General features: G+C 35.9%; 1 protein-coding gene across 7 annotated transcripts; it reads right to left on the bottom strand.

The window, feature by feature from the left end:
- Positions 1–4,533: 4,533 nt before the first annotated feature.
- LOC149933052 (uncharacterized) lies at positions 4,534–12,102 on the bottom strand. 7 transcript variants are annotated; one of them, XR_016472797.1, is made up of 30 exons: positions 11,912–12,101; positions 11,553–11,786; positions 11,424–11,456; positions 11,248–11,312; positions 11,092–11,183; positions 10,986–11,029; positions 10,766–10,918; positions 10,570–10,690; positions 10,006–10,088; positions 9,859–9,945; positions 9,462–9,655; positions 9,269–9,381; positions 9,098–9,200; positions 8,907–9,040; positions 8,440–8,502; positions 8,325–8,380; positions 8,187–8,264; positions 8,031–8,115; positions 7,849–7,965; positions 7,702–7,789; positions 7,524–7,641; positions 7,260–7,464; positions 7,114–7,201; positions 6,609–6,692; positions 6,392–6,537; positions 6,255–6,334; positions 6,109–6,188; positions 6,018–6,043; positions 5,802–5,950; positions 4,534–5,541 (listed from the first exon to the last, which is right to left on the bottom strand). XR_016472797.1 is itself a non-coding variant. In XM_090155531.1 (30 exons), exons 1-30 carry the CDS (start codon positions 11,936–11,938, stop codon positions 5,537–5,539), a joined length of 3,093 nt encoding a protein of 1,030 aa, XP_090011657.1. In that variant the 5' UTR covers positions 11,939–12,100; the 3' UTR covers positions 4,534–5,536. The 7 variants fall into 7 exon arrangements, 5 of the variants coding, with proteins under 5 accessions (XP_090011657.1, XP_090011655.1, XP_090011658.1 ...); XM_090155531.1 differs by adding an exon at positions 5,652–5,726 and having other exon boundaries at positions 5,802–6,043; positions 11,912–12,100; XR_016472796.1 differs by lacking the exon at positions 4,534–5,541 and adding an exon at positions 5,652–5,726 and having other exon boundaries at positions 11,912–12,100.
- Positions 12,103–21,587: the final 9,485 nt, after the last annotated feature.

Here is a 21,587-nt window from a genome sequence, read left to right as displayed (position 1 = left end):
GTCTTTAGAAGGGAGTAAAGAGTCCACGGGACTCCCTCAAATTATTTCGTTAGCTGTGTAAAAAGAGGAAATATTTCGAGAATTTAATAAAAAGTAGAATTATTTTTCTCTTTGAGACATCTGTATAGTATACTGACCGTCGCTATGTCAGCTCTCGGAATCAGTGATGGGCATTTTTAAAAATTTTGTGATAACTCTCATGTCCTCTCAATTGCTCTCACTGATCTCACGGTGAGAGGAGAGTGCCCATCACTGCTTGGAATATTAGTCCAAAGATAATCTAGACTTCCCACGGAGCTAGAACTCCCCTATCTACTTATCTGTGAGGCCTATAGAAATTGACAATGACCAACGAAAAATTTGGAAAACTTGGGCCACCAGGGAAAAACCTCTTTTAACTTAAACAGGTGTGGCCCGTGTGGGGAATAATTTCCATACTTCGTTAGTCTTGCTCTGTTACTCTGTATTCCATTAGGCACAGTAATTGTAACAGTGCCATTGAATATAAAAATTTAGTTTTATTAAAATTAATAAAGTTAGAAAAATAATTAAGCCCGGATGGGTTTGAAATCATGACTTTAATGGTTCAATTAATTGTGATAATATTTTCGAGCATTTTAATTTACCCGATCACAATTATTTATGTAAATATTTAAACTTTGTTGTTGGGAATATATAATGAAATAATGCTGCAGTTCGATTTCTGACTGTCTCTTTTATAATTACCATAAAATTTTTTTAGGTGACATTTATTTTCGAATGTCAAATGAAGGAATAAAGAGAGATTAAAGAACATATAAATTTAAACGAGGGGGTGGAAAAAGGGGGAAGAGTCTTGGACTCGTCGAAAAAATAGATCGGCGGAGGGGTCCGGGTCCAGTGGACTCTCTTAAAAATATACACTATTTACAAGTCTGCTAACCCCCCTCTGGCCTCACACCCTCAATCCTCTAGTCTCGCTTTCCCCCGAGTACGGTAGGCTACCAGTCCTGGCTACGCGGTAACGGACCGGGGACTCTGGAGTTACGGGGCCTAGAGAAAGAGAGGTAGGTAATACGGTAAATTACGAGGGTCTTCTAGGCTCTGGTAGTAGTCTTAGGTGAGATAGTACTATATTGTACTATTCTGGTGGTACTCGTAAAATAAAGTTAACTATTTTGAATACGTGTAAAGTTAATGTTACCAACATAATCTAACTTATAATAAAATATTTAAAAGAAGGAACTCATGGAATTTAATAAAACTTTTTATTTCTAAAAAGCCACAGCAAGCTTTCGACTGTCCAAGCAGTCTTCATCAGGCATACTAAATTAAAAACGTTTACAGAAAAACATACCGACATCATAGCTTATTTTGTATTATTATTTACAAAGGTGCATTGAGATTTTTTATATTAGTTATCTATTATTTGTAATCACGCCCCAAAACTTGGCCTCTCCAAAACCCTCTTCTAAATTTTAACCCCCCTCCCCTTTTATTGATATAAAAACACCTTCAATAAACTTACGTTTAAAATAATCTGACTCAGAATACATTATTTCTGGGTTATCCCAGTCAATTTCATGCTTATAATCATTTTCTATTAGATGTTTGGCAATGCCATTTAGGGTTTCTTTTTTATTACAGGCATATTTATGTTCTTTTAACCTGATTTTAACTGATCTTTGGGTTTCCCCAATATAGGAGTTTTTGCACGTTTTACACTTAATTTTATAGACAACACCTTTTTTATCTAACAATGGGATTTTTGGTTTAAATTTGCTAAATTCATTTTTTAGGGTTTTATTCTTCTTACTGATTAATCTGATGTTAAATTTACTTTTTATCAATCTATTTAATATTTCAGATTTGTTTTAATGTAAGGTAAAACCAACACTTTTTTAGTGGTTTCTTCAGTAGAATCTGCATTAATTAAGTTGTTTTTTATTGTGTTGTTGTTAAAAATTCGATCAATAACATTGCCTGGGTAATCAGATTTTAAAAGCTGATATTTTATTTTATCTTTGTCAACAATTGGTTTGTCTGATATACTTTCAATTCTGGATTTTAGACCTTTTATAATCCCTAATTTTACGTTTTACTGTGTTCAGAATTAAAGTTTAAAAATCTGCCCCAATGCATCGTTTTTTGATAAATTGAAAATTTTATATCAGAGGAACCAATGTTTCGGCTAAGCAAAACATCAAGGAAGGGTAGAGAGCCATTATTTTCGCTCTCTATAGTAAATTTAATGCTAGTTGGGTTAATGGAATTTATATAATTCAAAAGGTCAGAGCTATAATCCCTGGTGTCTTTTAACTTCTAAACATGTAGTATATGTTTTTTTTGGCATATAAATGACATTAGAACATTTTATATAAGACCAGTTTAATAATTCATAAGCTAGGGGGTCACTGGTCATAAGGACCAGTTTTATAATTCATATGCTAGGGGGTCACTGGTCATAAGGACCAGTTTTAAAAAAAAACCTTATTTCCTAAGCAAACCAGTTGTTTTCAAATTTTTGCCGATAGCCGCGACGGGTGTACGTGGGGAGTAATCGCAGAGATCCTAGGATTGTTATCGTTGTTTACAATTTTTGCGTCTCTCGGCTTGAAACGGGCGCTTCCTTCCGGCCGAAGGGCGGCGCTGATGCTTGCATTTTTTGTCAGGTTTTCGGCGGAGTTTCGCATCTCTATAACTGCCAGGATCTCTGCTGCGGCTGAGCAGCAGTTCTACCTTGGAGTAGAGAAGTTGACTGGAGGGGAAATTCCCATATCTGTAGCATTGAGCCTCTTTTTTTTTATTCAAAGAAGAAAGGGCTGATTGAATCTGAGAAGACCGCGAGCCCGGCGAGATATTTGGAACGGCCACGCCAACGGGGGGATACGTGTGGACAGCGGTGTGGACACCCGTGTCTGAAGTATTCCGACCACCCGTTGAGGGATTGGTGGTGGTCCTCACACGGCCATCCACAAACTCTGCCTCCCGGACGCCTGGGATTACAGGAGTGAGCCACTACTCCCGGCGCATTGAGCCTCTTCCCCCATCAATTCGGCCTAAGCTCTCCCAGCATGAACTGCGTTTTTGGAGAACGACCACAGAGAATGTTTTTAAAGGAAGGGGGTAAGTCAATCCCCCGAAAAGCGTTCCGAAACTCCAGGCTGGAAGCTACTGAACCAGGGCAGAATAAAACAAAATGAGCCAAATCTCCCTCTACACCGTTACAGAGGTCAAAGATAATTTAAACTCGTACCCTAGATTCGAAATCACTAGCTGAAAACTATTCGTGAGTTCTGAACCGTTAAGAGAACCATAGAAATCACATAGGTAACTAGAATGCTGCCGTGTAACTGGCAAATGGGCCAAACGTCGTGGCAGACGATAGCCAGATCTCAGCCAATCAGAGCTCAAAGATTGGTTCTGCCAAGAATTTAATGTCACCAGAGATAATGACGTCACCTATCTCCCGCTATAGTAGCGGGTCCAAGGAGGATTATTATCCTCCTTGGCGGAACCACTCTACGGCCTCTCATTGGCTGAAGGTTCAAGGCGAACTGGCGTCAAGCTCGGCCGTAGGCGGCAGCATTCTAGTTACCTATGAGATTTCTATGAAGAGAACGGCTGTGACGTCATGAAAAAGTTCTGGATAGTTCAGAACTTTTGTACGAATAGTTGTCTTGTCATTCAAATTAGAATCGTACCATTTGACGTACGCAGCCCGATGTGCAGACGAATTTTAGAGATTTCAACCTTCCAGCCAGTACTTGGTCTTGAGCAGGTACCATTTAGAACGGTTCCGAACGGTTCAACAAGAGGTTCTTGTCTGCGAATAGTTTGCATTTGGGTAGTTCTAGAATTTTTTTGCCGAATAGTGCGCATGGGGACTGGTTGAACGGTTCAGAACTCACGAATAGTTTTCAGCTACTCTCGCGCGTTGTCGATAGCTCTTACTCACTTCCCACTGGAACTCAGAAAAAATTCGCTCCATGGTTTGCGCCTTACCGCAACCGATGGAGCCCGATTTTTCTGAGGTCACGTGCCGGAAAGGGGTAAACGCTTCGTAACAAAACCGTCAATGGAAAAGCTCTCAGTATTCGAATCTAGGGTACGAGTTTAAAATCTGAAAACTATTCGTGAGTTCTGAACCGTTCAACAGTCCCCATGCGCACTATTCGGCAAAAACAATTCTAGAACTACCCAAATGCAAACTAATTCGCAGACAAGAACCTCTTGTTGAACCGTTCGGAACCGTTCTAAATGGTACCTGCTCAAGAGCAAGTACTGGCCGGAACTCAAGGTTGAAATCTCTAAAATTCGTCTGCACATCGGGCTGGGTACGTCAAATCGTACGAATCACAACTATTCGTCCAAAAGTTCTGAACTATCCAGAACTTTTGCGTGACGTTACAGCTCAGTCCTAGGCCGTTCTCTTAACGATCCAGAACTCAGGAATAGTTTTCAGCTAATCTTTGCAGAGGTTACGGACTGAAAAGTCGGCCAAATGCAGCCCACCTGGTATTAGCCTAGCTGATTTTTATTAAAAAACACAAATTACAATAACTGTACTATCTTTAATACACCTTATATGTTACACAGCCAATTTTAACAAATCAAATTAATTGTCATCAACTATTATGAAAACTGGAACCTTAAAATAATGTTAAATGTTAGGCAATTTAAAGCTGGGGTCTCTTTAAGGCACCATTTGACTTATATTGGCATTAGACACATGATATGTTAAACAGCATTTCGCAAAATTGGAATCAAAATAAAACATTTTTGGTCATATTCCTGTTGAGGTTGTATTACACTTATTCAGTAAGGGTCACAGAAATTTCATCATGTAAATAACAGTGACTAGTTAATTATTCATCACAGTTTTCCTCCTAACAAAAAAGCTGTAAAATTAAAAGTTGTTGGCACAGTTTGATTTTGAGGATACACCTAATGTTATATTTGTCCCTTGCGTATTTACATAACCTATACCAATTCTAAGCATTTTGTTCTGTTCTTAAAAAACCGTTATCACACCTTCACAGGTTTAAATAAGTCAGAATTTCCGCATATAAAACATACCTTAAATCATTGCTAATACCCATTATTTTCTAGAAATAAATGCTAATATAAATTGATTTCATATCTAATCAAAATTTTGTGGACAATAGACTGGGCACAAGGGTTTTTATTCAAAAAGAAATTAGAACCCAAATATTGTCCTTTAAAAACTAACAACAATACCAATACATTTGCTCTAGTTGGTTAAACATCAGAATAGTATTTGGTTTCGAAAAATATTAATATTTGCATATACCCACTGAGAAAATTTGTACATTAGTACATTTAAGTCTTGCCTACATCGTCAATGGTCCCATTTCACTGAGTACTTCTACACGACTGACCATTTGTGTCTGATATTGCCCATTAAGAGCCAATACAGGGGCCAAAATGAGAATTTTATATTAGTGTTAAGCTAGTCAAAACTCAAAAGTCGAAACACTAACACCCTTTCTGCGAGACAATCCTTGGTGACAAGTGGTCTTGCATATTTGACTAGCTAGCCTGGAATGGAATTAATTTTACAGAACCTTTAAAATTTTGCGAAGTAAAATGGCACAGTGGAATGAGGAGTTAGTAGAAATCAGAATCAGAACTTTGATAGGAACCCGTACTTTCGTTATTTTTGGAACACTCTAAGTAACTCTCGTTAAGAGAGTCGGAAGAGAGCTCTGATTTGCGACCGAGTCCTTTTCCAAAAATTAATTTCAAATTAGTCAAATTTAAAAGTGAAATTAGTTTAATTTAAAAAAGTGAGTTATTACTGCTTTTTGATGAAAGAGTTAGGGAATGAGTGAAGTGGAAAGAAGGCGGAACAATTGAGGCTGTCGCTTGATTGGGAGTCGAACTGAGAATTAGAGCTAAGCATTCCGCAACATCAGAATTTGGTGCGCAAGAAAGAGCCGGGGTGAGACTGCAAGAATCAGCAATTGTAACGTCCGCTCCTTTGTTTAACAGAGAATCTACAACAGATATTAGACCTCTATTGGCAGCTATATGAAGAGGCCTGTGTAAGTATAAAAGAATTGGTTAAAAAGAAATGTTACACACAATGCAAAATTTAATTATCACGTTTTTCCATCTTTATTCCCAACATTAATAAGATCAGAACTAGTTTTTTCCAAAAGTAAAATTGCGGCACTTTCATGTCCCTATCCAAAATTAATTTTAGTTAATTTCAAAATACGCAACAATGAAAGGAAAATAATTAGAAGTACCTTCATGCATGCTAAATGAATAGCTGTATTTCCTTGATTATTCTGGCACTGAATTTTGGCTTTGCTCTCAAGTAAAATTTCTGCAATACCGTACCATTGTTAGTCAAAATAAAACTATATATAAAACTAATATTTACCTAAGGCTTTCACATTGCCGTTGACTGCAGCCATCATTAGTGGCGTAGTTTGAAATTTATCAACTGCATTAATATTTGCCCCTTCCCTAATTAAAAGTCGAAGGCACTCTAAACTGTCATGGAATGAAGCTATATGCAAAGGTGTTCTAAAAAACCCAAAATTCATACACAAATTAAAAACTTAAAATAATACAGAATAAAAACTTTAAGTCATTACCTCCCCTTTTTATCCCGGAAATGTACGATATGATTCCCAAATCTTTTCAGTAACATTTCTGTACAGGTCTCGCTACCTCGAAACCTTATTACCAAAAAAAAATGGTTTTCCACATTAAAAATTTACAAAAATTAAAAATTAACTTATAAAAATAGTATCTACGCATTAACAGCCCAAAAGTAATTGATAGATACTGTTCATTACTTACGGGTTTGATCTTTCCATTTAAAATGGTTCCACACACATTATTTTCAAGCGTTTTTATTAATTTTCACAAAGGAGGTAAAGGAAAAAGATGATGGGCATAGATATGGAACACGCAAACAAGATAGAAAGAAACAAAAAAAATATCGTCAGGAAACAACGAGTCATGCATTTTATACACGCATGCTAAGCTATTCTCTTTAAAGCTCTAGATTGACACACACACATACACACAACTCAGACATGAGGGAATAAAAAGACCACAGTACTATTCGTAATGTAACTTAACACACATACTTACACAGAGCAATGAACTGGTGAGAAAGAATTTCCAATGAACTCTTCGTGGGTGTGGTGATCTAACAACAACTCGATACAAGCATCATGACCTTAACATGTTATAATAATTAAAACAACTGATGTTTAAATTTTCATTTTATTTCATACCTCCTGCACAAGCATAATGTAATGGTGTCCATCCTACTTTGTCAAAAGTGTCAGGAGTGCATTCGGAGAGTAAAACGGATAGAACGCCCACATTTCCTGAACTGGCTGCGATGTGTAGCGCAGATTTTCCAGATGATGTTTTTTGCCTTAAATTTGCTCCATTCCGAATAAGCAACCTTACTATCTCCTCGTCTCCACTGTGGGCCTGCATAGTCAACAAACTTAGCAATTTGTCTAAAGCACACAAAACATAGTTTTACTTACTGCTCTATGCAAGGCAGTTTGAAGGTGTTTATCCAAAGCAATGACAGAAGCCTTGTGTGATAACAGTAATTTTGTGCAATCAATTCGGTTATAAAGAACCGAAAACATCAACGGAGTTCTGCGAGATCAAGCTTTACCATAAATATATTTAAACAATAATGGAAGGCAGGCAAATTACCTCCCGTATTTATCTATAACATCAACTGAATTCTCCATATCACGAAATTCCAGCATAAGCCTCAAACATTCCTTATGCCCTTGATAAGCTTTAAATTAAATAAGGTTAAAATCAGTCTTTAAATGCCAAAAAAATATGAAATTTTACCAGCAGCGTGCAATGGAGTTCTATGGCTGACAAAATCCTGAGATATAACATTGGCTCCGTGCTGGAGTAACAACGCAACACACTCAGTATGACCCTGTGAAGCCGCTAAATCCAAAGCTAAAAAGGAATAAATGGTTAAAATTTTAAACAGTAGATGTTAGGAAACAAATAACATTATGTACCAGACCGTCCCTGTCCATCTCTGGCTTCAAGATCTTTAATGTGAGACAAAAGCAATGAAATACACGGAGAGTGACCATTATATGCCTGGAATTGAATGTCAAAGTAGTAATTACATAATTTAAATATTTGACAAATGTAAAATATTTATTTCATACAGCAAAATGTAAAGGAGTTAGTCGTGATAAAGGAGTCTTGTTAGGTGGATTGAAGTTTCCGTCACAAGCCAGCAATAGCTAAAAATTCATTTGAAAATTTTTAATGATATCAAATTTTTTATATTTAATTATTATTACAGCTTCGAGAGCCATGCTTTTTCCACTTGCTGCGGCATAATGAATCGCTGTAAAACCTGACAAAAATATATATGAAGAACTTGTTGGCTAAAAATAAAGGATCATTTGTGCCTACCTTGATTATCTCCTTTAAGAGGATCAGCGCCTTTCTCCAACAAGCAGCTAACGCATCTGCCTTCTGTTGGAAAATAGGATAATAAAACAAGGCTTTTATTCAATGTTTAGATAATTTATTTATTTATAAACAGTTAAACTATTATAAAGTTTAAAAAATAATTAGAAGCAGCATAGGCTAGGTCATCAAATGGACTTGTAATACCATTATTTTGGGTGGACATGATATCCAACAGCTCCCTACACTTACTATTACAGAATCAAAATTCAGTATTTCCCTTCTGAAAATATGATTATGTATCCGCAACCACAAAATTCAAATGATTCTTTGGCCCTTCAACCTACGAAAGAAAGCTTAGAGCTCAGGCACTATATTGGGCGACACTCAAGGTAATAAGACCAAAGCAATAAAGAAATCAAGGTCATGTATAAAAACTACAGACTGATCATTTTACAATATGAAAATACCTTCATCAGAAGAGGCTGCATAATGAAGAGCGCTACAGCCATCACTATCAACGTGGTCTATATCAGTCTTCATGGCCAGTAGAGACAGAACGCAGCAGTATTGGTGGTTGCTGGCAGCGTAGTGCACAGGCAGTCTGTCAAACATATACGTCAAGATATTGCACTTAAATACTCAATAAAATGCGCAGTACCTTCCGTAACTATCACAAACATTAAAATCCGCTCCATTTTGTATTAAAAATTCAAGGCACTCCAAACTTCCACTGTAAGCAGCAAAATGACAAGCTGTCCGACCTACATGCAAAAAAATATACATATTCTTAATTTCATTCCAAATTTCTTATTTTTTATTTTCATTTTACCACTATTATCCTGAACGTGTAAATCAGATCTGGCTACAACTAGTTTCCTACAACAATCAATAAACCCACTAAATGCAGCTAAATGTAGAGCTGTCAGACCAGCCAACGAACACCTAAAAAAAGTGAATTCTCAATAAACAGTACAGAGCTAAGTATTCCTAGAGTTAGGGTTACAGTGTGTTTAAAAACCTGCCTATTAATCTGAGCTCCAGCGGATATTAAAGACCTAACTAAAAGTTCATGGCCATATCTGGCAGCTATGTGCAAGGGAGAGAACCCTTCTTTGTCCACCGCATCCACCTGAGCGGAGCTGCTTAACAGCGTTTCCGCTCTAGCGAATCTTCCATGGATAGATGTCATGTGCAATGGGGTTCGTCCTTCCAGACTCTGAAGAAAAAAAGATAATAAGGTAGATGCAAACATAACGAAATGGAAGGGGTGTTGCGAGTGCCAACTATAGATCCCCTTTAACCTAGGGAATTGGGTTTTTCCCTGAAAACTTGGGTACGGAATTATTGTTTTACAGGGACCTGGGCTCATTCTTCCTAAGTAGGTGATTAAACTATGATTGTTGAAAAGGACGTACAAACCTGAAAATTAACATTGGCACCTTCCCTGAGTAATACTTCTAAGCAACCGCCTCCATGTATCGAGGCAGCCGCGTAATGAAGAGGCGTCTGAAAAAAAAACTTAATTTAGTTTCCAAAAAATTTCAATTTAAAAAGTGAAAAAATTACCAGTCCCCTATGATTAACACAGTCTAGGGTAGCGTTGGCCATTATCAGTTCTTCTACAACATCATCCTGTCCATTGAGACAAGCTATAAGATTATAAAATGAAAGTTTATATTAGGTATTATATAACTAAAAATAATGGTTCGTATGGGGATAAAATAAAGTCGGGGACGAGCACGTGCTTTCCCCAAAAAAACAAAGTCAGGACGGGGACATGAAATTTTGTAAAAAATCTTAAGTTACAATAAATGCCTTAGTTATGCCACAACAAATGTAAACCACGTGAGAGAGGTATAATAATTGGCCGCATTTAGGAGGAGGGAACGAACCTATCATTATTTTTTTTTCTGGTCAGAAGTCTATAGTCAACTCAATTGAGTACATATTTATTAGTTACTACATTAGGTTGTTAGTTGGAACGAACAAAATAATCCCCTCCAAAGCCTAAAAATGTAACCCCAAACAGTAACCTTCCCCGACTATATTTTTGATTGTCAGGGACAAGCACAAATGTCTGGGACTTTTGGGGAAAGTACTAGCACTAACTAAAACCTCTCAAATATTTACCTATATGTAAAGGGGTGTTTCCATAAATATTAACAGGCTCTAGTTCCGCACCCAAATGAATTAGAAGCTGTACCGTGTTGACACTTCCACTAGCTGAAGCGGCGTGTAAAGGAGTATAAAACTAAAGTATTTGCAAAAATGTATCATTTTAAATCAAATGTATCTGTTAGAGAAGCAGAATGAAATAATTATGTACCTCCTTGTCCCTAACATTCAACTCAGCATCATACTGAGTTAGTAATTGGACGATTTCGATGTGACCCATGTATGAAGCCCAGTGTAAAGCTCTTCTCTCCTTCTTGTCAAAAGCATTGCAAGTAGCTCCATGGTTTAAAAGGTGTTTAACCATCTGCTTATTAATTAACTGAATTAAAAACAGACCAAAATGAAGAAGAAAAAGGCAATTTTAATTTAACCTCATAATGGCCATTAAAAGCGGCATGATGTAAAGAAGTTCGACCTTGTTTAAAATTAATTGTGATTACTTTATTGTATGAATTATTTTAGTGGACAAAAAATTACCAGCTCTATCGGAAATGTTCACGTTATTTTGTAAAGGTATAATTAGTTGTGCACAACCTAGGGCATTATTCGCCGCAGCTATATGAAGCGGACTAGAATAGAAACAAAAAATTGGTTAAGCCTTCATTGTACAAAAATATAAAAACCATTTCATACGTTTGCCAATTTTTATCCCGGGCATTGATATCAGCCTCGTGTTTCAGCAAAACTTCAACGGTGTCCTAAAAACCCCCAACAAAAAAAGGCAAGTTGAAGTTTGTGAAAAAAATGTTTAGAACAGACCCTAAAAAACACCTACATAGAAAAAGTCACCCTCATTAAGGAATATTTACCTTTAAAAACAGGTTATTGAAGTACAAATGACTCTGGAAAGTGAGGGTGTCTTTTACTATATGTAATTTTCTACAATGTAAATAAGGGAAGGAAATCTATTGTGTATTCATAGGTTTAAAGCTACTAACTTCACTGGCACTTCGGCAAGCACGATGTAGTGGTGTAAGCCATCTATTATCTTTCATGTTAACTCTAGCTCCATTTTGAATAAGTAGTTCGGATATTTCAGCTTCACCACAAGCTGCGGCTGCTTGTAAAACTGATCGCCGTTCTGGGTCTTGGAAGTTGACATCTGCTTTGAAACGTATTAATTCCCTGACTTCATCAATATCCCCTCGAAAAACTGCTTGAACTAAAGGTGGCTAAATAAAAAATATCGTTTTAAATTCGGAGGATGAGATAATTTTCCTAAAGCCGTGAAGCTATGCATCACATTGCATTTGCCACTTGCATGAGGAGTTGGAAAGGCTTAATAATTAAAATTTACCTCTTCAAGTAATAATTGAACTACCATTTCCTAAATTTCTTAGTACTTATAAATGAAACTAAATATTTAAAATACAATACGCTTCTAACATAAATATACGCATTATATGAAAAGAAAAATTGAGCAAAATATAAATTAAACTTAAGGCACGAACATTTACAGCCAAAATTATTTTTGTATATAATTTTTTTATTATCTCACAGATGTCAGTGTTAGCACGGAATTTGACAATAGAGATAGAAAAGAAATAGAGGGAAGATTACCGCGTTAAGGCAACCCTGTTTTTGACTGGGAAATTTCATCCCCCCCTCGCACATGTATGGGCTGAATTTGCAATGCCATCTATTCTTTCTTTGTTTACATCAAATGACAGTTGATTTTCCAAAAGGCATAATGTATTTCATCGCTGCCTACGTTAATCAAGGCCCGTGCGCGACTCCCATTTCCTATTTTTTTTTTTGGCAATTTAAGTAGCCGTATTCTCTCACCGCGAGCGCTGTTTATTGGACCTGCGTGACGTCACACATTTTAAATTCTAGTTTTCCCGCCGTTTGCTGTTGAAAGTTAGGTTTCGTCGTCTGCTAGCGTTTTATACGTAAATTAGCGTTTTATCGCTATTCTGACGCCCAGACATCCAGTATTAATTAGGTATCATGCTAAAAAAACGCCTACTACCCCATGCAATACCAACTGTGATTAACAAATGAAATATTTCAAGTTTGCGTGATATAAACTCAAACCAAAAAAAGTGTGATTAGATATCTTCCCAAAATTCAACTAAAAGAAACTGTACAATTGCATTAATTGGTGGTTATCTTGTAAAGGTGGCAGAGGAGCGTACAGAATGTTACGACTGTTTAAAAAAACTAATTCAGCCAGATTCAAATGCGCCTTTGCTGAAGTTAATAAGAGAACAGGACAATGGAGGTCTTAAGTACCCCAGCAGGCTACTAATTTCACTAATGGGCCAACTAAAACAACTACAAGTAGAAAGCACGACGACCAATAGTAATGGTAGTTGTGCTTTCTACTTGTAGTCAAATTGTTTTAGTTCAGCATCAAAATGCCAGTTTAAAACTTACAAAAGTACTACTCTAAAAATATTTAAGACCACTATTGTACAATCATGCACGTGACACTTCAGATGTCTATGAAATTAAAAAAAATTGAACTATAAACCTTAATCCAGAAAGGTTTAAAAGTGTAATAAATCCACAATTAAGGATAAAAATGGCTTAAAATGATTTTTATTATGTGGTGTTTTTAAGTTTCCTTTTAATAATATGCTTTTTTAATAAGAACAGGGCTCCAATCGCTCAATAGTCAATACAATAATTTATACAAGTGTTTAAGCTTACACCTTTTCCCGCCTTACCTGATTCAAATTGGGCCAGGAAAGAGAGCCATCTTACGGCAGAGTAGCGAAAAAAACAAGTCGTCGCGTTTCTCTAAAATCTCCCCCTTCCCAATGAGCGCGCACGGGCCTTGATTAACGATTTCATTTCACCGCGCATCGATGGCACCACGTAATAAAGGTTTAAAGGTTTATTTGTGCCATACATAATACACCCTTTAGGATCAGGGCGGCTCCTTAAAGGAGCGCAGCATTAAAGGGGAACGGCCAAGCTTTTCCAAATATGGCCTTATTTCCGTATCAAAAGATTAACAAGACGTTCAATGTACTAACACGCACCTTTTTTTGCCTTGAAAAAATAGCTTTTGGCCCAAAAAGTTGAAACGAAAAATAACGCCAGGTGTTTGGGTTTTAATTTTCGCCGCCATCTTAGGGGCTGCCGCCAGCGCCCCTAACCCCGTATGAGCGATATCCTAACTTTTAAAATCGCGCAATTTAGGCTTAGGTCTCTTATAACTTGAACGCGCCGCGCGTGCAAAACAAATTTTTTGCGTCTTCAACAGCGAGCGCTTTTCCGTTGTTTTTCTGTCTCACCGACTTCTCACCAGGGGCCCTATTCTGTAAGCAGTTCTCGATCGAGATCTCTCTCGATCTCGAATCGTTCTCACGAGATGTCGAAAAACGCTATTCTATAAAATATTTGTCGAAAAATGCTACTCGAATTCGATGGACTTCTCGAAGTCGATCTCGTCGTGTCCGAAGCTTACGAGATCGCTTTCGACAGAGGTTTTAACCAATCATCGAGCTGGTAGTTCTTATTAACTCCCTCCCCCCACCCTTCTCCCGTGTTGCCAAAAAGCTACCACTAGTCCACTACCCAAACTGTCTTTCTTACTTTCTTAGGGAAAAAAGCAATGGCGCTTGCTATAGCTCGGCTTGAATTGTTCATGATGAGACAAAAATTCCACTATTGCCTCTTGCTGGGAAACTGAAACACGACTTTGTCTCTCCGACATTGAAAAAATTAGTTCAGCGACTAATTTATTTCTTTATAGAAGATAATTCTAAGCTAATGAAAGAAATTTCACTAAAAACACACAACCAATTCTATACACCAAAACTTTTTACCAAACAATAAATCCTTTGGACTTTAAATATATACTGCAGTATTACAATGAAAATAAATATCCTTTCTCTAAACTATAAAACATGTGCGTTTGTAATCAGCTGTTTTTGTGATGGTGTATTCTTATTGGTCGGAAAATAGAGAGCCTATGCGCGATTACAACCGGAAATATGTAGAACCCACGTGGTCTACTCGCTTGTCGAGAGTCGAGATGTATCACTTCGAAGTCGATTTCGATGAAGTATAGAATAGCGTTTATCGAGAAATGACTTCTCGATCGAAGTGATCGCCTTCGAGATCGACTTCGAGTCGACTTCGAGAGTGAGATCGAGATAAATTAGAGAATAGCCTCCCAGGTGTCGCGGCGGACGCGCGCTTTTCGATTTCCCGAAATTTCTTTATTTTATTAAAAATTAACCACTCAATATTTTTTGATGCGGTTTTCGCCATAAATTTTAGTTTTTAATGGGTTATAGGGCTATCTAACTGGTTAAAGCTTGACCGTTCCCCTTTAACAATGAAATTATTACAAAAAGTATAATATACCGAATGAAAGAAGTTACTTAAGTTAATATCACAGTGGAGTGGAGAGGAAAGTAAATACAATAGAAATAAAATTTAAAAAAATTACAATTAAAATAAAAGATGGAGAAAGACTTATGTTATCATGAATCCAACAAAACAAAAATCATTTTATTAGATTTAGGTAGGAGAAAGAGGAGGGGCCAGAACCCGAGGCCGTGGCGCCATTATGGACTGTTTAATTTGCTTTGCGTATGTCTTGCATTTTGGCTCTCCATAAATATAGGATCTGCCCATCTCATGGCTTCCTACATTGGCGAAAAAGGGGTCGGCACTCGCGGTCAACTTCGCCAGATTCAATAGTGCCTCTATTTCTTTTCTATCTCTATGAATTTGACGGAAAGTTGTTTATTTTTTCTTTTTATAGAAAAAATAAATAGTTTATTTCTCATAAGGGTAATAGTTAATTATTTTTTCTTAAGAGAGTCTATTTATTATTTTCTCATAATATAAGAAAAACTTTTTCCGTAAGATAAATAGTGTATTTTTCTCATAATCATGAGGGGGTATGATAGGTCTCAACTGACTAGGAAGTAGAAACTGTGGATTTCTTGTTTGGAGTCCTCAGTCGATCCATGTGATTTCTACAGCTTGTCACTTTGTGCCACTTTTCGAGACGCTATTTGAATCTGAATTTACCTCAGAGTTACGTTTTCTTATTTTGTGTTATTTTCTATGATCTTTCTTTCCTAGTGTGCTGGTTTTTGTGTAAAATTTAAATGGCGTGCCCAGTGGGAAGAACACTTTTTTTTTGTATCTATGCTCATACAAAAGCCATTGTTTGCTTCGTAAACAGTTTCTTTACTAAATAAATAAAATGATGATATTACTAATTTTAGCTATAGACACTAACTGCTTTCCTATTTAGTTATTCAAATTTTCCATATGTGTTCAAATGCTTTTAAATATGTCGAGCTATAGAGTAATGGCAGTGCTACGTTACACGACGCCACCCATGCTTTTTCCTATTCATAAAAAATTCGCGAAACCTACGGAGTGCTACTACTCTATTGTAAAAATCTATTACGCAAACGAGTGTACGATTAGTTTTAATGAGCGTGCTATTAACAGGTCAAGAGTTTATTTGTTCGACTTGAAACGTCCAAATAGCGCAAACCGTTTGCACCCATCAATATTTTTCATGACTGTTTCCTTTGCCTGTTCCTTGGGTGCCCTGAAAGTCGAAGCGACGTGGCCCATTGGGTTATCATCAATGAAAGTTTTTAAAACTTTACTATTTCTTTATTTCAAATATTAGCCTAAAGTCCCTCCAAAATACTGCTCTAAAACATAGCATTTATCATTGGGAAGTCGCTCTCGCACGAACGATACCGTGTAATTTTTTTTTTGATTAAATGGAAGTTGTGAGCAGTTTCGGAAGACACTCGAGATTTAAACCCATATTTTTGATATTATTTTTTTTTGAAGGTCAAAATTTTGGCTATTCTCTTTTTGCTCTTTTTTGAGTGGTATAATTTCCCCTCATCTCATTCCCTTTTTGCGCTCTTTTAAAAAGATTTTTTACTGCTCGATTTCTTTCAAAATGACAAAAACTGCTCAAAACGAGAGAAACGCGCCCAGGGCCCCGGTAAAATATAACTTTCTAAGCCCCTAAAAGAGCCGTTACTACTGGAGATAGCTACACGTTTTCGGGAAGAAACCCGGGAGAAGTATAACTTGTTTATTCTTGTTCAAACACGGGCCCCTATATTTGTACCGTCTGCCCCCCTCTCTTGACGGGCCTGACCCCAGGTCCCCTATATTAATTAAAATACTGCATAATACCCTAGTTCTCCCCTCATTTGGAGACTGACCAATTGGCACTGCAGAAGGCCCAGAATCGATTCACTAAACTTGTAACTAAATTCGAAAATCTTCCCACGCTTTCTCAGTTAAAATATCTTGTATTTCAACAACCTGTGCAATTACATACATTTTTTCATAACAACTTAACACTAAACGTACGTTTCGGACTATTTTTCTTTAAACGTAGTTTCCCGTGGTAGGGCTCATTCCCTCAAGCTCGCCAAGCGACGATAAAATGTAATTATATAAAATATTAATATAATATTTAGAATATATAATATATATTTTAATATAAATTAAAATCAAATATTATACAGGGTGTGTTTTTTTGCTCTTTTTGAAAATTATTTACTGTACGTATTTGGAAAATCGATATCTTCTTTAATTATTGTCTCTTCTCAACCTTTAACTTAAAGGGCAACGCAAGTGGTCATGTAGGGGGGGAACTATGTTTTCTTCAACAAGCCGTAAGTAGGTTTTCCAAGGATGATTTTATACAGCGCGAAAGCCTTATTCTCCTTGGTGTAGTCACGTGGCGCAATTTCGCTCTCATTCGCGAATTTTTCGATTTTCTGCGCTGAGTTAGCTCGCAATCAACGAACCCAGGAATTTAGGCCTAGCTTAATTTATTTATTATGGAGAAAAGAACTGGGTTGGACTTTGATATTTTCGATTTAACAATGTTTTGGAATAAAATTATTTGTGAATTGAATATTTTTAATAATGGAAGTTGAAACATTAGGCCTTGGACATTTTCCAACAAACGTAAATTTAATTTATGACACTATGCGAATACATTTTTTAGCTAGCCCAACTTGTCACTTTTTCAAGTCGTGTTTTTCAGTGAAAAATTCGTAAAATTTTTTCGAACCAACGATATTCGTATGTTTTTGACGAGGCTCTACAAGTTTCCCATTGACAAATTAATTCCAGCACCTAGCGGTGAAAAATTAAGTTTTGGAAAAACGTGATTTTTTTTTCGAAATCGATGAAATTTTGTCAGTGAGTGTCCCCCGGCATGTTTAACGTACCATACAAATTTCAACTTTCTAGAAAACATAATTTAAAAAAAAAACTTTTTCGAGCAAAAAAACCCTATATAATTTGAGTTTACATGTAAGCATAAGTAACATAATAACAATAAGTATGACAATTAACGAGATTTACACCCAAACTGATTTTCATAGTTATTGCGTAATCAAGATGTTTTCTCAGCACAGAGCCCTCTAGTGTCTAAAATATGCGAGACTTCCGCTAAGCCGAAATATCTGGTTTCTGATAGATCGGCGGAATATTAGGCTAAAATGATAAAAATTGAAAAAGTTTTCTCGGTGCCACGAGCTCATGTGGGCTTCAAAACAAAGCCAAAGCCCCTCGCGACTCCAGAACGTGCTCTCCGATATTAGGCTTAAATTTTTATCAATAAGTAGTCATCCAAAACGGTATTTCGCGAGTCCAAGTAACAGCTTGAAGAGAGTATCAGTGCCGAAAAAAGGTTCGGTTAGAAAATTAGCATTAAAGCAATATTAAGTGAAGAATAAAAGAACGTCGTTATATTTGCATATATAAAACATATAACGACGTTCTTTTATTCTTCACTTAATATGAACGCATATAGTAACTGAACTACACTCAAGCCTTAGTCATTAAAGCAATAGGAAGTGTCATACTTATTGTTATTATGTTACTTATGATGTAAGTAAATATCCCCACCGGTTGTAAATTTTACATCGTCAGGCAAAGTAATACAAGACGTACGACGGTCAGAATACACACAATCCTTCTAATGTGTTAAGTTTGTTTGAGATATTCACAGCAACCTGCAACGCCGGTATCGCAACCAAAATATATCCACGGTCACACATATATACATATTTACACTTATTTGTTACTTCTAGTCATACTTTTAAAGCATCGAAGATTCCTTCGATCAGTATCACTTTTATTTTTTACTTCTGATCACACTTATATGTTACTACTAGTCAGCCGTTGAGTGTCACACTTATTTCTTCTAGTAACTTATTAGTTACTTCTGGTCATACGCCGAAGACTAGGCCGATCAGTGTCATACTTAATTGTTACTTCTGCTCATACGTTGAAAGCGCGGCCCACTCTGAACGGCCTTGAAAAACGCCAGAGGGAAACGGGCGCGTAGACCTCTATAAACACGCGGATTTACAATGTTGGAAATTGCAGGGGTCCGTATACGCTGCCCAAAAAACCTTACTTACGAGGAGACGACCCGAGGTGGTTCTCACCGATTTGGTTCAAAGTTGGGGGATTGTTAGACCTAGATGTAACATGAAACCCGTTAAAGGGAAAAGTTACGATGGGCTTCCCTTTTGCCATGGCAACCAAAAATGTTTTTTACAACATAAAATAAGAAAAAGTCTATGTAAAATAACATGCGAAAATGACAAATTCTAAGGGTCCTCCCTGTGCAAAACTTCAATAAATCAAAAAATAATAATTTAAAAAAAAATAAAAAAATAGTAAATTTAACATTTTTGGGTTACTTTGGACAAATAGGGGGGACTAAAAACCATTTTGTGTGACCTCGAGCTAATTTGAATAAATAGGTCGAAATTTTAGGTATAATACAAAATATTTGTAAAACTTATGCCGTGATAACTGCCATATATTTTCGCCGATAAATCTTAAAATTGCTACATTACATTATCTGAACGATGTATACAGATTTTTAGATTTCGATAGAAAAACGACGCCATTTTATATAATGGCGGATACAAATATAAATCATGGTGCAATAAGTTAGGTAATTTGTATCCGATTAACCTAAGATTTTCTACGTTACATTATCTGTCCGAATGAATTCGTACTATAGATTTTTATAGAAATCCGACACCATTTTGGAAAATGGCGGATATCAATAAAACTCATCGTGCGATAAGTTCCGTAAATATTCGTCGATTAATCAGAAATTTTCTACGTTTCATTATCTGCCCGAGTTAATTAGACCTATGGGTTTTCCAATAATAATCCGACACCATTTTGAAATATGGTGGATATAAATATACCTTCTGATGCGATAACTGCCGAAATTATTTGTCGATTTACGTGAAATTTTCTACATTACATTATCTGATCGAATAAATAAGCCCCTTACACTGTGATAGAAATATGACGCCATTTTACAAAATGGCAGATATCAATATCTCATAATGCGATAATAATTTCCCGAGTTACCAATAATTTCCCGAGTTACCAATAATTTCCCGATTTACCAATAATTTCCTGAGTTACCAATAATTTCCAGAATTACCATTAGTTTCAAGAATTACTATTAGTTTCAAGAATTACCAATAATTTCCAGAATAACAAAATATTTCCCAAATTACCAATTATTTCCCAAATAACTAATAATTTTCCAAATTACAAATTATTTCCCAAATTATTAATAATTTTCCAAATTACCCAAAATTTCCGGAATTACAACCACTTTGTGCTTTACCAATAATTTCCGGAATTACAACCACTTTGTGCTTTACCAATAATTTCCCGAATTACCAATAATTCTACAATGCCAATTGAACTAATTTAATAATATTTCAATTTACCCAAATTATGCCTAAATGATATATTTAACCATAATTATTTTCTATTAATCCAATGATATAAGAACTTACCCAATATTATTGGATTTTGCCGAAATGTATTAAAATTTACCCATTTTATATGAAGTTTCCTATAATTTTTTTTAACAATAACAATACAGAATTTATCGCACCAAGGGTTAAATTGATGTGCGTTATTTTGAAAAACGGACTATTTCTCTCAAAAGAAATAGGACTAATTTACTCGGTCAGAAATAGAAAATTTCAGAATAGTTGACGAATAATTACGGAACTTCTCGGACAAGCGCCATTTTGCCCAATGGCTTCGGAATTCTTTCAAAATAGAAAGGACTTTTCTATTCGATCATTTAATGAAACAGAAAAATTCTGATTTATCGTCGAATAATTACGGAACTTATATGACATCCGCCATTTTCCAAAATGGCCTCGAATTTTATTAAAATTAATAGGATTTATTATCTTTAATAGGTAATGTAAAGTAGAAAATTTCAAGTAATTGGACAAATAATTTCGGCAGTTATCGCATTATGAGATATTGATATCTACCATTTTGTAAAATGGCGTCAGATTTCTATCACAATGTAAGGGGCTTATTTATTCGGTCAGATAATGTAATGTAGAAAATTTCACGTAAATCGACAAATAATTTCGGCAGTTATCGCATCATAAGGTATATTTATATCCACCATATTTCAAAATGGCGTCGGATTATTATTGGAAAACCCATAGGTCTAATTAACTCGGGCAGATAATGAAACGTAGAAAATTTCTGATTAATCGACGAATATTTACGGAACTTATCGCACGATGAGTTTTATTGATATCCGCCATTTTCCAAAATGGTGTCGGATTTCTATAAAAATCTATAGTACAAATTCATTCGGGCAGATAATGTAACGTAAAATCTTAAGTTAATCGGATATAAATTACCTAACTTATTGCACCATGATTTATATTTGTATCCGCCATTTTACAAAATGGCGTCGTTTTTCTATCGAAATCTAAAAATCTGTTTACATCGTTCAGATAATGTAATTTAGAAATTTTAAGATTTATCGGCGAAAATATATGGCAGTTATCACGGCATAAGTTTTACAAATATTTTGTATTATACCTAAAATTTTGACCTATTTATTCAAATTAGCTCGAGCTCACCCAAAATGGTTTTTATTCTCCCCTATTTGTCCAAAGTAATCCAAAAATGTAAAATTT

Source organism: Leiobunum rupestre, chromosome 8 (genome assembly GCF_980474605.1).
Source record: "Leiobunum rupestre chromosome 8, qqLeiRupe1.1.hap1, whole genome shotgun sequence".
NCBI lineage: Eukaryota > Metazoa > Arthropoda > Arachnida > Opiliones > Sclerosomatidae > Leiobunum > Leiobunum rupestre.
The sequence above is the reverse complement of the archived record's forward strand: the minus strand, read 5'-3'. Positions and strand labels throughout refer to the sequence as shown.

Coding starts and splice junctions, on each gene's coding strand:
- LOC149933052 (XM_090155529.1), bottom strand. CDS start 11,938: ATGGTAGTTCAATTATTACTTGAAGAG. Junction 6,538..6,608: donor TTCCGGGATAAAAAGGGGAG/GTAATGACTTAA, acceptor TGGGTTTTTTAG/AACACCTTTGCATATAGCTT. Junction 6,189..6,254: donor TTCATTTAGCATGCATGAAG/GTACTTCTAATT, acceptor AATTTTGGATAG/GGACATGAAAGTGCCGCAAT.